Source organism: Varanus komodoensis, unplaced genomic scaffold (assembly GCF_004798865.1).
Source record: "Varanus komodoensis strain SLA01 unplaced genomic scaffold, ASM479886v1 scaffold10, whole genome shotgun sequence".
In the NCBI taxonomy this organism is placed as follows: Eukaryota; Metazoa; Chordata; class Lepidosauria; order Squamata; family Varanidae; genus Varanus; species Varanus komodoensis.
In genome coordinates, this window is record NW_025335269.1 from 4,790,014 (window position 1) to 4,812,237 (window position 22,224).

At 43.0% G+C, this 22,224-nt stretch overlaps 1 protein-coding gene across 5 annotated transcripts in view; it reads left to right on the forward strand.

Moving 5' to 3' along the window:
- The window catches only part of GRB10 (growth factor receptor bound protein 10), a 229,636-nt gene that overhangs the window by 111,278 nt on the left and 96,134 nt on the right, over positions 1-22,224 (forward strand). For all 5 annotated transcript variants that reach the window (XM_044453329.1, XM_044453345.1, XM_044453353.1 and 2 more), the window contains one exon: positions 4,250-4,346. In XM_044453329.1, the coding sequence (XP_044309264.1) occupies positions 4,250-4,346 (97 nt within the window). The remainder of the gene's footprint in view (positions 1-4,249; positions 4,347-22,224) is intronic.

Here is a 22,224-nt window from a genome sequence, read left to right on the forward strand (position 1 = left end):
CCCTACCCCTGTGGTAAAGCAACAGAAGAATCAGAACAAAACATGGTCTAGTTTTGGCTTTAGTACATGCTCTGCACATTTATGAGATTATCATCAGCTCATGCACTGGATTGTCAGTTTAGGGCCTTTCCCCCCATTAACCAACTGTTCATATAGACCCATCCATTTGAGATGCCTGGAAGATGGCAAGGACTCCAGGAGGACACAGAGGACTCCAGAGCCTATGCAAATTGCATTTGTTTCACCACTAAGTAATCCCACCTTGCTAGCAGCTGTGTGGGATTAAATACAGAAAGCTTTTGCATCAATGTGGAATACCCTTAGGCAGTGTCCTGCTGATGTGCTTGCAACATATAGCTGCTGCAGACAAAATGACTAACCCATCCCATCCTCCTCTTTCTGGGCTGCAGATGGAAACTAGATAGAAAAGTGAGTGTGACTTGGAGTTAGCTATAGACTTGTAATTTTTATTTTTTTGTGTCTACTGCTCAGGGAACTCTGATTATTGAGCTGCCTGTAAGTGTAAATAGATAAACTAATGACATGGGCATTCATATAGTCAGCTTCTGCTGACAAAATCCAGATTACATCCACAGAGCCAATCTAGCAATTCTGGGAAGTATGTACACTACAAGATAGGGGAATATATTTTGAGTTTTCAAGAGAACAGAGCAGTGTGGTATCAGAAAGGTTTACAGTGTGGTTTCTGCAGGTCTAGATACTCTATCCAATCCAGTTGCAGGAAATACCTGCTGAACTCACACATTTCTTTATAGATGTATGCCATAGTCAAGGAGCCTAAAAGCCAAGAAAGCAGGTGCTACAGCCAAGCTGAACACCACTGTTCTTGGCTGAATAGGCAACAGAAGGAATAGAAGGCATTGCATAGATAGAGTAGCCATATCAGCTATTGTAAAGAGACCCAGGGAGCTGTCAAAGGCACTCATGTGTTTCTTTCTTCCAATGTACAACCCCCCCCATTTAAATAGTTAATTCAAAACTGTTGCCCACAGCTTGCATTTCTATAGCAAAACAGAGATCTTTTCCTTTATGGATCATTGCTTGCAGCACATATTGCTGATGTGGGGAGAAAAAGTAAATTCCCACTATTCCCATAGTAGGGCCCCAGTCCAAGTTGGGCCTTCTGACACTAGAGTAAAATGAAAAAGGTATTGCTGTAAGCCATGCCATTAAAGTGATGTCTGCTTTAGCTCTTCTATTAATGTGGATTGATTATGGTCACATTCAACAGTAAAATCAGCTAGAGAAAGGGAGAGCACATTACTCCAGAGCCTGAGACCCTAAGCCCCGTAACTTGAAATAGACCTCATTTTCTCTCTCTCTCAGAACAGAAGGCTTCTTTGAATTGCCTCAGGAAGCTTTGGGCTGTGCTTACACACCCTACTGTACAAGTTGATTGAAGTAGCTTTGTAACAATTTTTCACTGGAGTTTAAAAAAAAAGCAGGGGGCGGGGCAGAGGGAATTGTTGGGCATACAATTATATGAGTTGTGAGTGTACATTAAGAGCTGTGTTGGCTGAGCAAAATGCTCCATATCATTCCACCGTCTATTTATACAAGGTGTTTGAACACAAATAAGGACAGGTTGCCAGCTGCAACAGCAATCCAGGTGGACATGGAAGCAAGGTCAGACAATTGGTAGGTGTTCTGTGTCATGCCCAGCTCCTGGAGAGGGAACAAGTATCCTGCGTACACACAGACCGTTCTTGCAGTATTTCACAATTTTTATGCTTAGTTTATATCTTTTCCATCTGACTATAAAGGCTTTCAGTCTCAAAACCAAGACGTATGTCTGACTTGCAGTAAGTGAAATGCTACATTTAGACCGTCTCTTAAACAGTGGCCACTTTAAAAATTGTTCATATAAGCTGGTGGCCATCATTATTTTCTAAGCAGGATCCACCCTGACTCTAGACACTACTGCCAAAGCCATTTGGAGGCCGTTCTTCACCCCAAGTCAAATGGTGGTGCTGTCAAAGGCCTTTTGGGGCCATTCCTATTCCTTCCCCTTCCCGAGCAAGAGCTCAGTCACCAAGTCATGAGGCAGGCAATACTTGGATTAGGCCGAGTTTTTCCTCACATTACTGAGTGTCTTCAGCTCTGCTCAATGCTGCAAAATCTCCTGGTGCAAACCCACTTTGCTCTCAGCCACATTTTCCAGTGCCCCTTTCCCTCCAGCACTGAAGTGAGCCACTCATGTAGCTCTTTGCCTCTCCATGCTTCCTGTACCACAACGATTTGCTTGATTGCTCCTGCATTCTTCCCCCACCGTGCTGCTGCACCCGTCAAACCACCTTACACTTAACTCCTTAACTTAAGGTGCAAGTTAACACCTTACAGTTACAGGCAGTTTTCCTGACTCCTTGCTCCCAAAGCTGCTTCCAGGTCCCAGCAGCCAAACTACTGCACAGGCAAACTAAAGCTAGAGGACCTCTGCTGAGAGCGAGCAGCTGCTGCAAAGCGAGCGTTTGCATGAGAGAGTTGGTGGCCTCCGCCTGGGGCCCACAGACCTTGCAGTGAAGAACAGTGGCACAGACCATTTAGTTCCGTTCTGCAAGGCACCTTGAAGAAACCATCTGCCGACCAAGGAGACAGCAGTTTGTGCTAGTTTAACGTTTAAATCAACAAAAATTCTAGGAATACAGAAAGAACAAAGGTGAACAGCTAGTCTTGGTTAAGTTCTGCAGGCAAGCAGCAGGGCTATGGCTCCTGTCTTGTAGGTCCACAGCAGTAGTGTAAGGTTCTGGCCCTTTCTGCAAGACTATGGGCAGTTTCCTGTAATGATGAAAACTGTTACCATAATTCCTTTGTGCTGAATTTCTGTTTTCATTCTTACCAGTGATCTGAAAAGGCATTCATATTTTTAGTACTTTGGATCATACAGTCCTCATGTCTTTTGATGTTTTCCAACAAACTACCCATAAGACTCTTAAGGCAATCGTGAGTCTGTGTTCAGTTGCTCAGATACTTCAATATATTTATTATAAAGTTGTTGTCAGTGTGAGGCTGTATTGACTATGTGAATTATTTTTTAAAGAGAAAATCTTCAACTTGTAACCTATCTTTTCTTCTGATCACATTTATTCACATTTATTTCCAAGAGTTGCCACCCATAATTTGGTCCTATTCCACAGAACCATATGTTTTCCTCCATGATGAGTGAATTTTTCAGCCACATATAATAGTAATTAGCAAAAGATTTTAATAGCAGATTCAGGGTTTTGATTTTTTTAATATTTATTTTTGGAACTTTTTCAGCACCAAGGTAATTTCAGGAATGCACCTTACACCTACTGTGTCCAAGTAGGCCCTTAGTTCATGTCACTTTTTCAAAGCAGTTCAGAATTGAACATTTGGCCTTACACATGCAGAAATACAGGCTCTGAGAACTACAACCCCTCTTTAGGTTGTTAGAGTAAAACATAAACATACATTTATCATAAGTGAAGGGGGTTTTCAGTGCATTGTTTGGTTTTCCTGGACATTTTTTCTGATGCTCTAAATCAACTGAGATCAGATTTAACACATATATTTAGTAAAGAAAAACTGTAGTATGTCACTTTAATTGTACTTGCTGCATAAGTCCCTGGATGTCCCCAGCTCCTATTGCCACCTCCCAAGAGCCCACAGTTGTTAAACGAAAAGTTTTGATTAGGGGGAAAAGCCAATAAAATTTACTTAGTGTGGCTTGAGTCTTATGTTCAAAGAGATCCAAAGCTTTATCTAGAAATTAATTTTATTGGAATACTAGTAAATAGTTAAATTGAATAATTTAGTTATTGCTTTTACAAGGCACTATGTGCTTCATTCATTTGTGTAGGGTTAGGGTTACATTGGAAAGACTACTGGACTTGTTTGTAAAGGCTGGTGTTTGAACATTATGTTGGTTAATGATCAGACAGCATAATCTTACTGTGTCCCTTATTCAGAAATAATATTTAATAGGAACAATTCCATAGTAAATGTGTGTTGGAATTGCAGAGAAACTTATTATATTTGTTCTGTTTGATGTATGAAATTTAAAAAATAACTTTTGATCAAACCATTTGAGCAAAGAATTATGCAATGTAGTTATGCTTTCAACTTCTAATTTGTGAGCTCATGATGCATCTCATAGTCATCTCATTACTGCTCTGATTTTGACATACCCATTGTATCTGAAGAGGCAAAGACTGTTTATGTTGGTTCTCAACAGAGTTTTCTGCACCCCCTCCCATGCTTTTTCCAGGACAGCGTAGATCAGACATCAGCACATACTCGGAGAGATCTGGTGGAACCTGGATTCCAAGAACAATCAAATCGCATCTTGTTAAGTCACCAAGGAGGTAAGGCAATATATGATACAGGTAGATGCTTTGTTCAAAGTGGCAGCTTCTGGCCATGTGGATGCTTTCGTCTGAAATTCCCTGGGATACCTCACAATTGGCTGAGTTGACTTGGACTGATAGGAACTATAGGCTAAGATCTCTGGAGACCATAAGTGGTCTATTTATTCACTTATTATTTATTTATATTTATGTCTTACCTTTTTTCCTTTCAGTGAACTCAAGGAGGCTTAAAAATGTCTCTCAATCTTATACTGCAATAACCCTGGCTTTCAGAGGTGGCATATGTCCATACATTATTTGCTGAGGATCTTGGGCAGGCGGAATGCTTGTACCCATTCCTCCTTTGGAGTCTCACTCCCTCTCCGTTTCTCCCAGCTTAGGTCAGAGTGACCAAGGCAGTCTCTGCTCTGGGAGCAGACCTGAAGCCTGACTGATAATCTTTCTCAGTCAAGAGTGCCTAGAGCTGTTCAGCTATCACTTGCTCAACCACCTTGCCCAGGAAGGGGATGTTGGCCACTGACCTGTAGTAATTAATACCTTCTAGGTCCAGGTTAGGCTTTTCCAGGAGTGGCTTAATTGCAGCCTCTTTTATAGAGGCTGGCACCACTCCCTCTCTTAGGGAGGCGTTTGTAGCCTCCTGGACTCAAGGAGAAATTCCTTCCATAATTGTTGTAGTTGGACATGAGGGACAAGGCTCAAGAACACAAATGGTGGGCTAGACATTACTAAGCACCTTGTCTACATCCTTGGGCCTCGATAGCTGAAATTCATCCAATGAAAAAGGGCTAGATGATGCTCTGTATGCCTCTGCTAGTGGAACTGCATTAATTGTGGTGTCCAATTTGTGATGAATCAGAACAACTTTTCTTAAGTGTGCTGTGCAAATTCATCACACCAAGCTACCAAGAGCTCCCCAATTTCTTTCTCTGTCCAAGAATGTAATAGACCACAGATCACTCAGAAAAGCTTCACTGGATGATGCAATGCTGGTGGAAAAGAACTGTCTCTTTGCCACCCTCACCACCACTGAGTAGATGCAATAATGAGCTCTAACCCAAGTTTGAACTTTATGAACTTAGGCTTCAGAAACCCATAAGGGAGCATATAGTAAATTGGTTTTGAAATGTCTAAATAACTGAAGATTAGTGTGAGTTGCTGTGCCCAATTCAGGGTGCTGGTACTTGCATGCAAAGCACTGGAAAAATACAACTGAAGCACTTAAACAATCTCTTTCCTTATTGATACCATCATAAGATCAGGTTATGATGGGGGTTGTGTGTGCTCATCATCTAACTAGTAGTTGTAGCAACTTGTTCTCTGTGGTGCTCTCCACAAGGAAGTTCCTGGAATTATGGGAAGTGCAGTTTCTTGTCATTTTGTTGAGTTTTTGATTACAATTAACATGTTCTTTACCTGAGCTTTTGGGATGTTACCCGGCCCTGGGGCCTTACAGTTTGAGACTGGGTCTGTGAAGTATAATGTTTTTTAATGTTACGAAGTGTTGGCATGCCACTCTGGGCTCCCTTGGGAAAAGGGGCAGAATAGAAATAAAATAAAGAATAATACAAGTACCTTAAACATGTTGAATTTGTACATCCAGGTCACATTAGCTAAAAAAGCAGCTTGTTCAATTAAGTAGTCATCTAGCTTCTAGGAAAACAGAATGGACAGTCATCTTACACCTGCATTGGCCATTTGAGAGCCAAGGCTACTTTGAGCAAGTAAGGTTATGTAATTGGCTTGCAACAACACTGGCATTTTTTGGAAATGCAGTCTTAACAGGAAAGAAGTTATCACCTCTCAGTCTGAGCACCATGTCTTTTATATATAAATTAGGAACAAAGGGGTTGGAATATGCCCTGTTGAACTACTCTGGTAATTGGACCTGACTACTGGTAATTTGGTTGTTAAAGTTAATGCTTCCTTGGTCATTTAGGTTATGGTACAAAGTTAAAAGATATTAGTTGGTATTATTCCTATAAAAAGAGCTGTCTTTTAGGAATGAAAACTTCCTGAGCCATAATATAGTCAGGATTTTGTTTAGCACACTGTTGGCAACTGAGAGTCTGTTTCTGGGAAAGAAGGCTTAATTTTGGTATGGCTTTCACGTCACCTAAGGGAGAGGTGCATTCCTTACCAGCCCCTTGCCCTGCCAGGATTCCACCCTGCTTGGCATGTTTTGTTTTTTCAACAAGGCCTCCCAAGGGAAGAGGTCTGCTGGTGTCTGTATGAAAAGTAGTCCCTGATTTGTCCATATGTCTCACTTAAAGCAAAGAGAGCTGCTTGGCTCGCCTTTGTGGAGAGAGGTGTGAGTGTTGCCAGAGGAAGCAAGAATTAGTTCTTTTCTTCTAGCAACAACAGCAGGATGCCTTGCTGTCATGGGGATGGGTGTCTAGTAGCAGTTTACCTCTTGCCTAAAGAGCAGTCTGAAGTAATCAGTGCACCCTGAGGCATGGTTGCCTGTAACTGTACTGGGGATTGTTGTGACAGTGATGATCGAGTCTGCTATTTTGTGGTTTCACTTGCTCTTTTAGAATACAATTCAAGAGTCTAGGCAAAGAGTAAATCTCTGGCTTGTTGGATCTATACTGCTTTTTTTAAAACTAGAAAATAGAGATTCACCCATTGGAACCAGGTACAATAACATATACATAGTATTAAAGAATCTGAGCCCAAGAATTTGTGCAATGTAACAGAAAGGAGTTCACAGTCTTTCATGCTTTTCTGGTTACTCCAAACCTTATTTTCTCATTTATTAAAGCAATATAATCGCTTATAGTTGCCTTTTCCTGTTGAGACTAAAAAATCCCTGTTGATCTACACCAGATCACCCAGGGAGCTACCAGTAGGACGCAATTGATCTGTCCATCCTTGCTCTGAAGAGCAACAATCATGTCTCAACCTGTTCTATTCTTCTTCAGAGGCCCATTTAATTATTTTTCTCGCACATGGTATTTACCTTCACAAGTGGAGCCTTCACAAGGCTTACTGTGGATCACAGCAGCTATTTGAAATATTGCACAATTTTTAGCAAGCCTGAACTGCTTCATACTGCATGGGTGCATTTGCATATCCTGACAAACTACCCTGGCATTAAGCCACAGTGGGTTGGTTGTTGTATGAACTGTCCATGGTGCATCCACTTGATGATTGGGCTGCCCATGAATTCACCCCCTCCTTTCTTCACACAGGAATTCTAGGAAAACCTGCTGCAGTACTGGCTTCCCCTCTGTACTGTGATTGTGAGCAGATTTCTGCTTGCTGTCATTTTTTGTGACTTCACCCATTTTTCTGCAGAGATTGCAAAATCTGGCTTTACAATTGGCTTTTGCATTTTCTGTTTTGACAGCTGCTGACAGCCATTTGACGTTCTCAATTGGCACCCTTGAAGGAGCTGACAGTGGTTGGCAAAAATGCTTTATTTTTGTGCATGGAATGTGTGCAAAATTTTTCATTCTGCTATTTTTTAAAACATTTTAGCTGGAATTGCTTGAGTGGGGAAATAGGATACTTGGTTGGGCAATCTTGAGGGTGGGTTTCTGCTATCAGTGTCATTTGGGCCAAAGAGGGTCCAAATAGGTATTTTTTACCCTTTGGAATTCTCTTGTAAGCTGTCAAAATGCAAACTGTCAAGGTGAATCAAAGCCATAATTGAGTTTTACTTGTGAAAATGTGGTGAGATTTACATCTCCTTTATGGCTAAAGCCTCGCCCCCCCCCTCCACCCCATAGTCTCAGAGAGATGTATGGGCTGTATTTCCCCCCAAGACTTTAGCCGCTTGGGAAAGTGTGAAAGTGCATCCCACTTCCTGTTTTGAAAAAAAAAAAAAAAAAAAAAAGTTTTGACTGGTAGCTCTTGGTGGCTGTCAGAATTCTGGGCTCCCTTTAAAATGAGGTTTTGACAGGATAGTGGGTGATTTTAGACTGGGATGTATGGCTGTACAAGTTCCAATAAGCTACCCCCATTGTGCTGTCATCCCCCTTTTAAAGGGGACCCAGTTTCCACAGGTAATGTTGTGCAAACCCAGTCCAAATATGCTTCAGTAAGTATGGGGTAGGTTGTCCTGTGGTGTTTCCTTGAATTTACTAAGCTGTAATAGTTCTGATGCACCCTTACCAAATTAATGGGGAAGTGAAGCCACCACATGCCTAAGTTAATTAGGTTCCGTTCTAGCCCAGCAACTTCTCAAAATATAGTAGGAGAAAATAACATGGCATTTTACCTGTATTCTATTCCAGGTTTTGTTGTTAAACCATTTCAAGAACATGGGAGTATATTCTTTCTATTTATGTAATGCCTTCCTCCATGTATTTGTGGGGGACTGCTGGATGGCAGGAATAAACATTACCTTATACATAGGTTTTTGGAACATAAGGTGTTTCCTCATACTGAATGGGCATCTTGCTTAGCATGACTATATTCCCAAGCAGTGGCTCTAAAAGATTTCAGACCGAGCCTTTCCCATCACTACATACCTGTAGATGTTGAGGATCAAACCTGGAGCCATCTGCAAACAAAGTATGAATGTTTAGCAGCATGTTAAGATGACCAAGAACTATAGGAAGTGTGACCTCTCTGTGGTGGGGTAACTGCCATACTTGCATGTCCATTTAAAAAACTTGCACCTTGCCAAAAAAACCCACTTAGGATTTTTTTTTTTTTTGCGGGGGGTGGGGTGGGGTGGGGTGGGGTTCAAAGTGCTAATTCTAAAGGAAAGAGCTAATTAACTGGAAGATGGTTCTGAATTTCTGTTTAGTGGAGCAGGAAAGATATTCTTTAGCAGAGTCATTCCTGCTCTCTTGTTTCTTTAGGAGAATGGAATGGCAGGTCTGTGTTAAAACTGTGTGTTTTTGGAACACAATAGCTGTAATATTTATTCTTACATTGAATTGTGAAGGTATTTCCAGCCAGAACTTTAAAGAGGACCATTGGACCTCAGTAACAGGCTGCTACTATTAAAGGGTTCAGTGAGCAAGAGTTAAAACCACCTTATTTGCTCCCTTCAGGTCATGTCTGTGTCTCTATGAATGTAAATACCGAACAGACAGTGCAGTTGGGCTATTTTCAAACTGATTGTTCATTCTAGTTAATACAGGCCTTACAAATACTCAGGTGTGCCTTGTAGACAATGGCTTAACTATCTGGATGATTGCCATGTACTATTCTTTCCCCCTTCCTGTGTACCAGCAGACAAAACCTATTAAGGCCCTTGTTTGGGTGAGGAGGGGAGAAAACACTGATGGAAAACTCCATTGCACTGCCTAACAGATTTGCAAAATCCCAAACAATGGAAGCAATATGCCCAAGTTCCTTTCAGGCATGACTGTACCAGACAGGAAGGCATGGCTTGCCAAGAAAAACAGACTCCTAGTACATACTTCTGGTAACTGATTACAGTTCGCTTAACTTTGGATACTGTGGTAATCTGTAAGTTCAGAACCCTGTATAGATGCTAGTAATGGTGCAGGCAGCTCTCATACTTGTAAAGTCCAAAACATATCATTGTTGCCCAACTCCAGAAATCTTCCATATAGTACCCTCCTAGAATAATGCTACAATTCGGGAGTGTAAGTGAGACCTGTAACAAAGTGTTGCAGTGTGAAGTGCCCTTGTTCTCTGTTCCAGCCAGCCATGCCCTCTTCCAAAATCATTGATGGTACATCTCCAGTATTTTCCAATCTCCCCAAAAGTGATTTGGCATTCTGTGCCTACTGAGCATGCTGCATCCCCACAGAGCTATTTTTGTCTCATTGCTTTAGCGTTTTGCATACCTGTGCAAATCTTTGGGTTCCCCCGTACCTTCAGAGACCTACGTCTTGTGCTTCGATGGTCTGTTGAACAGTGGATGGACTTGTTTCAGCTGCATATAGGGTTCAGCACTCTGAGAATGTTTATAAAATGGATAGGGCATAAAACCAACCCTCTGCCAAAGATGGGGTGGTACAAAGAACCAAGAATCCTAAAGTGACACTGCAAACTGTTTTTCTAAGTATGTGTTTTAAAATAGTGGCAGGAGTTTCTTGTGCAGTGTGTTCTGACTTATGCTGTAACTAGTGTCAGACCACTGGCTAATGCTCACTGTAACTCTGAAATAAAGCAGCTCAGGACATCCTGTCTCTAATGTCTGTGATGTTCAGCACTGACCCAGCGCTTCACTGTTTTGAATTTGCAATTGAATTATTGAATACATACTCTTCTTAATAACACCCTCTGCAGTTTCTGTGAGACAGGAGAATTACTTTTGGTGTTCAGCTCTTCTCCTTCAGCCCAGCCATCCTGGCTCAGCTAAGAATTGGGCATGGGGCTTTCACATACCAATACCTACCGAAGGGGAAGGTTCTACCAGAGGGTGTGCCTTGCAGGGTGCCATTAATAATATGTGCTTGAAGTGCCCATTTCTAAAAGCCCACTGATCTGAGCAGCATGCAACATATAGCCATTTTAGGAAGGCGTTGGTCTGCATGCTGTTTCAGATATTTTGAAACGGCAGCAATGGATGGGTTTCATATTGTCATTTAAGGCACTGAGAATTAATGAGATTTGTCTGCTGGTGGACAGGAAAGAGCTGTTCTTGAATGGAAAGGAAAATGAAACAACTGCTTAAAACAGGCCTACCTGCTTCTCTGCCATGAAACCTCAAATAGACCTCCCTTCCTGCCCAGTGGAGGGTGAAAGAATGGGTTAACAACCTGAAAGGGAAGAGGACAGTAAAGCCCGTGGACTATGGATCACTAAACTCTGATTGATCTTTCAAAAAACAAGAGACACATTTTAACATTAGCTCATTGCACATAGTAACTTTCTGGTCACTACAGACATTTGAGGAATTCACTAATGCAGAATGACTAATTTAATGAATAGTGAGTGCTTCAAGAAGTAGTTAGACTTCAATAACAAAGTCTAGGAACAGACTTGACAAGGAACAGCATTTAAGAAATGAATAATGCTATGATAACATGTAGTTTAAACCATCTCACACAAACTTAATATAAATATATCCTTTTCATTATTCACCTATTATTTAGAAAGCTTGTGTTCAGGAGACCCAGCAAGTGTCAATTGCACATAGCTAATGAAACCTGTTTGCTGACAGTGAATGTTATGAATTGGAGATAATATTAAAACTTAAGCTGGGCAGGACCTCACTCTGGGTTGTCTTATTAACAGGCATGTCTTTGGTGATGAAAGTCTTCTATCAGAAATGTGACTAGATGGAAATATTTTGAAATGCAGTATCTGCTTTAATCGCATAACTGAGTAGTACTTGTGGTCCTCTCACCCTTTGGTCATGATTTTGTATTTGTCTGCTTTATTGGTTTACCCATGCTATCCTAGATTACAGTCTATGTATTTAGAAAATGCTCAATAGTGTTATTACATCTGGTCTTATTCCTGAGAGAAGGGGGGATAGTAAGGGATAAACCAATGGTTGGAAATCTTACCAGGAAAGTATTATATTCTGTATGAAACCAAATGTTGGTTACCCTCCTGTTTTTACTAAATCCTCTAGAAAATCCCTTCAGTAAGCATGCTAATAGAGAAAAAGGTGCTGGTTAATGGTATTATCGAGGACAGGTATGATTGTGCATCTGCAGGTACATGTACGCATGTACTGTTGAGACAGAATCTGGGTTGGGAGGAGTGTCAGAGTTGTGTTGTCTACCTGAAGAAAAAAACTTATTCTGGTAGTATGTGCCCTACTACCACTGATTGCGTTTTAGTGAATTATGCAGATAATGAATGCAAAAATGGAAGATGGGTGGAGCAGCAGAGCCAAACTTTGCCTCCTGCCTCCACCCCCAGGCTGCATATTTCTGTGGCATATTTCCAAATCTCTCTGCCCATTGGAACACCCCCTTTTCCTCTCCCTCCAAGGTAGAGTTTCCAACCCTGAAGGTCAGCTGCCTTGTTAATTTCTGTTCTGGCTGCAAAGGAGTGAGGGGCTGATTTTTGAATCCCCTTTCCAAACTAAGAGGGGCATAATTCCCATATCTCCTGGCATTGTCAGGGGCCATAGAAATGCTCCCTAATAGTGTCTAATGAAACCTGTTATCTGAATTTTACCCACGCAGGCAGATGGTAAGTGTTCAGCATTTGAGAGGGGTGCTGAAAAAATATTACACTGGTATAACTTAAAACACATATACACAGAACTCAGACTCCTTGACAGTGCGATATTATATGGTGCTGTCTTCAGAGTCCAGCTCCAGGATATGCAAAATATAAAATGTACCTCTTGGAACTCAATCATCAGTTTTAAATGGTCAAAGATGCTTATGAATTGAATCGAGCAATCTGTAGCTCTTCACTCAGGCTATAGTTGCATTTTAGCCAGATACCCAGACAAAACTGAGCACGTACTCCACACCCCCATCTGGGAGTTTGATGTCTTCTGTAGGCTGAGATAACTTGCCCAATTAAGCACTGGCTTAGTGAATAAGTCTAAACTCAACTGGAATAGATTGTAAAGTATTTCAGTAACTTTTTCTGCTAATTTATTTTCTCTTTTCTAGTGAATGCCAGGCAAATGAATAATCCTGTCCTAGTTTTAGATGGTAATTTCTGTTGGACTACAGATAGTTCCCGAGTTACGAACACCTGGCTTATGAACAATCCATACTTAGGAATGTGTGGACTACCTTAAACCCTATATGAAGGTCTCTAGCAAAAAGCCATGACTGTCTCAAGGGAACTATGCAATGCTTTTGCACGTGATCAGTGGCTACTTAGTTCCCTAGAGATAGTCACAGCTTTTTGTTAGAAATATTCGCAGCTATCTCTAGAGAACTACATGACATACTTCTAGGGAACTACATGATACATTCAGCAACACATCATCAGTGACAGCCTAATTCTCTAGAGATACAGTATTCATGGATTTTCACTCTGGGTGTTGTCTCGAGTGTATTCAAGCAAGTGTGTTTCATGTCATGTCTAGGGCGCATAGTTCCCCTCTGTTTTTGCTTTAGCATTTGCCCTTGTGGACAGGCCTGCAGCTGCTACAAGGCCATTTATGGTGAGAAAAGATTAATTATGGTCAGAAAAAGATTAATTTATTATTCATGGAGAGGAATCCTTTAGAAACTTACTGTTCAGGAGCTAGATCCCAGGGAGTTTCCTGTAGAAATTGATAGTTCTTTCAGCCCTGCTGTAGCAGAGAAGCCTGAGTGGTTATCAAAAACCTCAGCAGATACTTAGACTAAACTGTCAAGTTTGGAAAAGGAGTAAAAACAAATATATAGCAGATTGCATTAGCAGAAAAGATTCCAAGGTAGACTTAGTTTTCAAGTTAAGCTTCACTCAGCTTGAAAGCTGAATTGTAGATCTTTAAATCAAATTGCAATTAAAGTTTAGTATAAATTTAAGAGTTTAACTTTCAGTGCAGTTTTTAAACACAGTATATAAACAGTTTAGAAAGTGTACATTGAACTGAGTTAATCATGAGTTAGTCCCTTGCCTTTCCAAATGGGCTTTAACACCATCTTCTTAATCCCTAGCATTTTTCCACTCCTCAGATAAAAATCTCCCTTCCCAGGAGGCTCAGCTGACCTAGATTTCTGCTACTGTACTACTGCAGCCCAGTAAAGCCATACACCCTTGTCTTTTAAACAATGCCTTTTAATCTAATTGGCTGCTGAAGCAGTTGAGAATCACTAGCCAGAAATATTAAAGTAGGACAGACTTGCAAAAGAGCTCAGCTTTACAAATGTAAGGAGGAACCCAGCTGATACCACATCTTGGCCCCAGGCTAAGCACATAGGTAGATTAAGCACCCATGTGAGTTTAGCAACAGGGGAAGGAAACCAGAGCAGTCCGCCTCCTCTTTCAATGGGGATGAACAAACCTAACAATAAAAGCAGATCAGAAGGAAGACAGTCAGCAGGATTATGGAGGCTATCTAGTCTATTACCCTGAGTGTCACATGTATGACTGCCTTGACACTGGAAAAAAGTGGTGAGTGCTTGCTTGGTGCAATGAACTCTTGGGAACAAGATTGACTGCAAAAGAAATCATGGGTGCTATGTTGCACAAATCAGTGATAACTAACCCAGTGTGTGGCTGCTGTGAAAAACAAATTTTATCTTGGCAACCATTATGAAAAGTATGGGAATGATAGACTGCATAGGAATTTGGTCTGATCAGCTCAGCTGCTATTATGATCTTAATGGATAAAGTTAAAAAAGTACACATTTCAAAGGAAGCAGTGCCACCTGCTGGTTTTAGGTTACCACAGCAAATATCAAATTGAGTCAAAACCTGAAGGGACAAGTGTGTGTGTGTGTGTGTGTGTGTGTGTGTGTGTGTGTGTCGTGGGGGGGGGGATCCAGAATGCACATCTAGGCAGTAACCTTTTTGAGGTGGACCTGAATTCTACAAAAGATTGTGCAAGCTTTGGAATTCTTCAGAACTCATGTGCACCGCATGGCTAGATCTTACAGACTTGGGATTTGCAGAATAGACTTGGTTCCAAAATAGTAATTGCAGACTGGTTGCCTGGCCATGACAAACCACATGTAGTAAAACTGTGGGTTGTTGGGTCTGTGTTGGAGTAGGCAGATGAGCATATTTCATTTCACCTGTGTAACATTTTTGCTTCTTGTTTCCTTTTATCAGCAATCCTGGAATGCCCTATTTCTGGAATTCTTGATGTGCTGTGCACACCTGGTGATTTATGTGTTGAGGGACAAAGAGTACAGAAAATCCATTTATGTTGATCTTGAGTTAAATTCCAAAAAATGGGCAGGTAATTCCAAAGAACATGTGTATTCTTGAATATTACAGCATTTTCCCTCACAAGCTTTATCTAAATTATTACCTCCTCCCAACAGGAAACTGCCATTGACTGAAACATGTAGGGAAGAGAAGCATTAGCATTATTGCACTGCTGACAATTGGCTGATTTAATTAGCTCCTTTTCAAAAAGTCTTTGTGGCATCCAGTATACTTGAAATATCATTTTTGCTGAATTAAGCATGGCCTATGATCCATGAACCCCGTGAAATAGATAATAATGAAGCACTTCACTGACTGGGCAAGATGGGGTGCTCCAATTCATTATTCTTGGTTAAGACCTTGTATATAAAATTTATTCACTGATAAAAAATATTTATAGACATGAACTGTAGGTCAGTGTAACTGCTCAGTCTCAGTCAGTACTTCTAATAACATAGTCAGCTCTGAAGCTATAAAAACAGAAGATCCAGTCCTGGATTCTAACAAATGTTTTGACTGTATATTTCAGGGGTCTCAAACTCAACTTACCTGGGGGCCACTGGAAGTAGAGTCTGGGTGAGGCTGGGCCGCATTAAGTATTCCACAAAAAAAGGATTTCAAGTATTCCAAAAAAGTACAACTGATCCAATCTTCTCAATCTTTACTAATAATAATTCAGAACATGAATGGTTCTTCAGAACATAGGCTTCTCTTACTTCCTCCTACTCCTTGCTGCCTGAGACCTGACAGCGCTTCCTCTTACACAGCTGAGCCACATTTGGCTTGAGGGAGGAAGCAACTGAGACCCTCAGTATGGCTTGAAGATGCTCATCAGTAAGTTTGGACCTGAACTTTGACTTACTAAAGTTCATGGTGGAGAAGAGCTTTTCACATAGATAGGTGCTCCCAAAAAGGCACATGGTCTGCTTAAACATCCTGGAAAGCTCAGGGAAGGTAAGGGGCAATTCTCTCAAAAATTGTCCAAGCTTGTCTGCTTCTCCACTCACCTCCCTGAACTTGGCTTTGAGTTCAGAATCGCACTGCAGGTCAGTTAGCTCCATTTGAAGCACGAGGGTGGGGGGGGGGCATCTTCCACATCGAAGGAGAAGGGGTCAGCAAAAATTGAAAAGTGGCTCTGTGTGTCCTGAAATCTGCAAACCTGTGATCAAATTCTTCCTGTAGCTTTACAATGGCATCATCATACTTCTCACTGCTGAATGGTGTGCCAGAATCCATGAGTGCCTTGCATGCTGGGAAATGGCAGAGGTTTGTCTGAGAAAGCTGGGCTTTCCATAACACAAGTTTTATGGAGAATGCTCTGACATTGTCATAGGCAGCACTGACAAGCTGCCCCCGGCCTTGTAATTTCTTGTTCGGTACATTCAGCTCCTGTGTGATGTCAACAAGAAAAGCTAAGCCCATGAGCCATTTGGGATCACTTAGTACAGGAACAGCCATCCCATCTTTCTCCATGAAGGTTTTCACCTCTGCTCTCAACTCAAAAAACCTCTTCAAGACGTTTCCCCTGCGAAGCCAACGTGCCTCGGTGTAGTAGAGCACATCCTCATATGCTGACCCTATTTCCTCTAAAAAGGCGTGGAACTGCCGGTGCTTTAAGCCCCTGGATCTGATATGGTTGATGCATTTTACAACGTCAGACATCACATTGTCAAACTTCAGGCATTTGCTGCAAAGGGCCTGCTGATGGATAATGCGGTGCAGAGCAATGGCCTCTTCCACAGCCTCTTCTTCCAATTTTCTTTGAACAAGTGCCACGACTCCATTTCTCCTCCCTGTCATTGATGGCGCTCCGTCGGTTATTATTCCAGCAAAACTCTTCCATAGCAAGCCGGCATCTGCAATGGCATCACACAGCTGGCAGAATATCTCCTGAGTGGTGGTCTGGCCATGCATTGGAATCACTGTGAGTAACTCCTCCATCACTTCAAAATTGTCATCAACACCACGGACATATATTGCGAGCTGCACAGTGTCAGTGACGTCTGTGCTCTCATCAAGAGCGACTGAGTATGCATGAAAATGTTTAGCTTTCTCACGCAGTTGATCGTAAATGTTACCTGACAGGTCAGAAATGCGCTCTGCCACTGTGTTGGCTGAGAGGCTGATGTTGCTAAACTGACCCTTTTTTTCCGGACAGACTATACTTGCAGCCTGTAACATGCACTTTTTGATGAACTCGCCGTCTTTAAATGGCTTTCCTGCTTTAGCAATCATCTCACTCACTATGTAGCTGGCTTCGACTGCCGCATCACTCTCTTTGCTTGCTTTCTTGAAAAAATCTGGTTGCCTCAGTAGACAGGTTTTAAGTTTGGCGACCCGGTGCTCTCTCTCATCTCCCTGGTATTTTGCATACTCCTCAGCATGTCTAGTTGAGTAATGATGTCTGATGTTGTACTCCTTGTGCACCGCAACTTTCTCTGTGCATATAAAACACATCGGGATGCCCCTGTGCTCAACAAAAAAATATTCCGTCTCCCACTTCTCCTGAAATTGTCTGTGCTCATCGCCAACCTTTCTCTTCATGGCAGGTTTTGAGAAAGACATGACTGGGGCTGGGTGACAAAAAAACCGTATTTGCACTGGGTGACAGGACATATTTTCCCTTCACTCGGTGACACTCCCGAATCACGTTTCAAGTGGCTAACGTTAATTTGCATTGCTCTCACGATCCTGAGCTATGGTAGCCCACAGGTGACAAAAAATATAAAACACCCAGGCAATGTTCCCTCTAAGCTGCGTGCCGGGACGGGCGGGGCACGGGGGAGGGGCAGTGGTGGTGGGCCGCTCATCCCGTGTCGCTCCCGGAGGCCGGCCCGGGCGCTGCCGGTGCTTTGAAGGCCGCAGGGCCCCTCCCCCGTGCCCTGCCCGTCCCAGCGCGCAGCTTAGAGGGAACATTGCGCCCAGGGTAACAACTCACGCAGGTGCGTGTGAGAAAAATGCGCGGGCCGCACTATCGCTAAACTTTGATATCAAGTGGGGGCCACAAAATATCGTCCCATGGGCCACAATTGGCCCATGGGCCGTGAGTTTGAGACCCCTGGTATATTTTGCCATGTAGCTGTTTCTGACAAGTCATATTTAGGCCCGAAAGGAGAAAATCACAGAAAATTATTGTCAGGATTTATAAGCTGATCCAAAGTAAAAACTGGCTTGTCTGTCCAAGTCCACCAACCAATGTTTTCCTGCTAATTTTAAAATCTGGATTTCTCCATAACGTTAATATAGTGTTCAAAATATATCAGACTATGATTGATTTGAAAATATATGCCACAGCTGTGTAACTGCCACAACTGGATGGAGCACATAATCTGTTTTTGTAGAATGAGAGTGCAGTACTGTTCACTTGGGAAGAAAACTCAGAAATGAAGACTGGAAAATTGAATAAGGGGAGGAATCTAGTCTTAAGTGGAAAAGAACAAAATCTTGTGCAGTTCAACAAATAAGTCTGAAGGTAAAGGAAAAATCAGAGTCCAAATCCACCCTCTTTGATCTGAAGTGCATCCTTTTCAAGGTTTTACATGTGTTGGACTATTCCTCCCATTGTCATCATTTATTAGATTTATATCCCACTTTGTCCCATGGAACCCAAGGTGGTTTACATCATTCTCCTCCAGCTGCTCTCAATCTTACCCCACAAAAACAACCCTGTGAGGTAGATTGGACTGAGAGTCTGTGACTAGCTCACAGTCTCCTAGTTGGTTCCATGGCTAAGTGGGGACTAGAACCCAGATTGACTGAGTCCCAGTCCCATGCTCTAAACTACTATATCACAATGGCTCTCACCATGCAGCATGATTCAGTTTAGAAGTATATCTTACATATGGAAGAGGAAGGGGAATTGTAAAAAAGCAAGGACAGAGGAAGATGAAATGCAAGTATAGATGTGGATAATTATGCCATTAATAAAATAGGCAATAAGAGACATTCTTGCATTGGTGGTCTGATTAACACATTTGTTTATTAAAGGGCAAAACCGTATCCTTGTTCAAGCCCAAGAGATGAAACTCTTGAGTTCAGCTGTTTTGTGTTTTAATTTGTAACTGAAGTTCCTTTGCTCAAGAAAGGCCATGAGAGTTTCTGCTGGGAGGCTAAAGTATGCACTTCTGCTTTCATTTCCAGTACTGTTCTTTATGATGTCAGATTTGTTTCTGTCTGTTGTAGAGATTGGCCTGTTTGTCCTAGGTAGAATGAATGCAGAGGGGCTTACTGGTAGACAGTGGTGGCAGATGTTACACTGGAAGATGAGTAGTTGTGGGTGGCATGAGGTCCTGTAATAGTATTGCTCAAGGAGACGTTGGGATATTGTGCTGGAGAATATCTAGAGAAACAACACTACATCAGTTTTATTTTAAGTTTCATACAGTTCTTCGTCGTGGCCTCTGTGCATCACACATATGGGTGCTGCGCCTGCGCAGTGCCTAAGGCCAGAAAGATTAGAAAGCTAACGGTTTTTGGTGGGAAACTCCGCTCCCCTCCCCCTCCCTACTATAAATAGAGCGGAGTGTCCACCATTTTCTCAGTCTTTTGCAACCACTGTTCGCTATGCCTCGTGCCTCTTAGCTCTCGTATTTCGATCTCTTTGTTCTCTTGTTAATCCTTTATCATTCTACTTACAGTTCCAAGTTTCTCTCCCCTGTTTGATTATCTCTCTTGTTCTCCTTTCGCTATAAAAACAAAAACAAAAATATTATCTTTCCCTCTTCACTATCTTCTCCCTTTCCTTTTGCTGATGGCGCAGTGAGTGGCCTTTTGTAAATGTACCGAGTGCGGGTCTAAAATGTCCCCTGCGGACCCGCACGATCTGTGCCTCCTTTGCCTAGGAGTGTGGCCACTGCTTGGCTTTTACCAAGCACGCCTGGAAGAATCGGGAAAACTGCAGTTGGTTGCAAACCCTGGGTCTGCCTCGGCCGCGCCTTCACAGCGCCCTGCTTCTGCCTCGGCCGCGCCTCCACCGCGCCCATCAGACGAGGGCACTTCAGTGATTGGGGGCTCAACAACTTCCTTCTCCCCCTACTAAACAAAGGGAGAAGAGAAAGCATGGTGGCTCTGATAAGTCCTCCAGCCACAAGAAGGCAAGAAAGGACAAGGCAGACAAGCCAGCCCACAAGGCGAAGAAACTGGACCATGCCAAACATCATGGCTTGGATTCGTCTGTGCCTTCGGTACCAGCAGCTACAACAGTACTGACTCCATCGGGACCGGCCCTCTAATCGGCCATGCAGGTCACTCCCCTAGACGGGTCGCATGGGAGGAAAGTGCATCTCCCCAACGACCTGAGGCACCAATGCATGAATTGATCTCGGATGGTGAAATCCGTGACTCCCTTCCGTGAGTGCGTTCACCCACGTCAATGCCACCGTCTAGACCAGCCGTGGAGTCTTCTGTTTCTCCGCCACAGTACCGATGCCACTCCGCCGACAGGCATATGGAAGAATGGGACCAACCCCATTATGGAGGCTACACGGGTTGGGAGGACTACCATTCTTTCGGATTCTACCTGTCAGCACGGACTGTCCATCACCATCGATCCCAAGAGAGGCACCATCTACATCGGGCCGTGTGGTGTGGAGACACCCCACATCATCGGGGAACTCCTCATCCAGTGGACCTTACTGTTACGAGGTCAACTCAGACGAGTCGGAGGCAGACTCTACCTCCCCGGATGTGGCCATCACATCACAAGGTCCAGGATCCCTGGAGGAGCCCCACATCACCTTTGGGGAACTGATGTCGAGACTTGTTCGGTTGCTAGAGATTGAGGCACAACATCGGCCTGATCCTAGTACCAAAAGGTTTTACGATATCGTTAGCGGCGAGCAGTCAGTGGCCATTGTTCTACCCCTGATAACTACACTTCATCAGGCGATGGTTCAACCCTGGGACTTACCAGCTCAGCCGCAGGCCATATCTCAACGCTACGAGGCAATGTATCGGGTTCAGGAGCAGGATATTCCATTCCTCCTGCACCATCCAAAACTGAACTTGGTAGTGGTCGAGTCGTCCCAGGGCAGGGAATCGAGGGGCCACACAGCTCCTCGTGACAAGGAGGGCAGAAAAATCGATATGCTGGCACGCTGAGTCTATGCGGCTTCTGGATTCGGCCTTTGTATCTCAAACTACGAGGCAAGGCTTGCCAGATATCAGTATTTTATAATGCAGAAGCTAAACAACATCGCAGCTTCTCTGCCCAAGCATCAGGGAGACTTGGCCAAAGTCTTCATTAAAGAAGTGATGCAAGTTGCCATCCAGCAGCTTTCAAATGTGCGGCATCACGTCGACACTGATTCCAGAGCTCTGGTCGGTGCCATCTGTCTCCGTCAATACGCTTGGCTCAGAAGCTGTAATTTCCCGGAGGAGATGAAGTGGCGGATTGAAGAAATGCCATTTGATGGATGGGGGCTTTTTCACGCCAGGACGGACCATAAGCTGAAATCTATACATGAGTCACAGATGACAGCCCGCCGAATGGAGATTCCAACTCAACAACGATGTAAGTGGTCCTGGTCTCGTCCATCGTACGGCCAACAGTTTCAACCGAGGCAGCAATACCACGCCAGCAGCGCCAAAAGCAGCAGCCACAGCAGTGTTTTCAGCAGGGCTGTCGACACTTCGACACCAACAAACGTCAGCGCTGACGGGCCCAGCGCACCCCTCCTCCTCTCCAATTCCCACCTTTCCCCCTCCTGTTTGGGGATCGGCTACAAAGCCTACTCCCCGTTTGGGAGTCCATCACATCTGATCAGTGGGTTTTATCCATCATCCAGCTTGGATACAGAATAGAATTCAACATCGTTCCTCTGTTGAGCTTGATTCGATTTACAACAAGCTTGCCAGTGTTACTAGACAAAGTTCATCAACTACTTTGTAAAGGAGTGATTAGTCACTTCTCAAGTTCTGAGGGACTCCACGGATTCTATTCAAGATATTTTACAGTCCCTAAATGAGATGGTGGTCTCCGTCCTATCCTGGACCTGTGAGCTATTAATAGGTTTATCAAACCTAAGAAATTTTGGATGACCACCCTTCAAAATATCCTTCTGTTGCTGAGGAGAGAGGATTGGTTTGTCTCACTGGACTTGAGAGATGCCTATTTTCACATCTCAATTCATCCTTGTCATAGACATCTCTTATGCTTCACTCT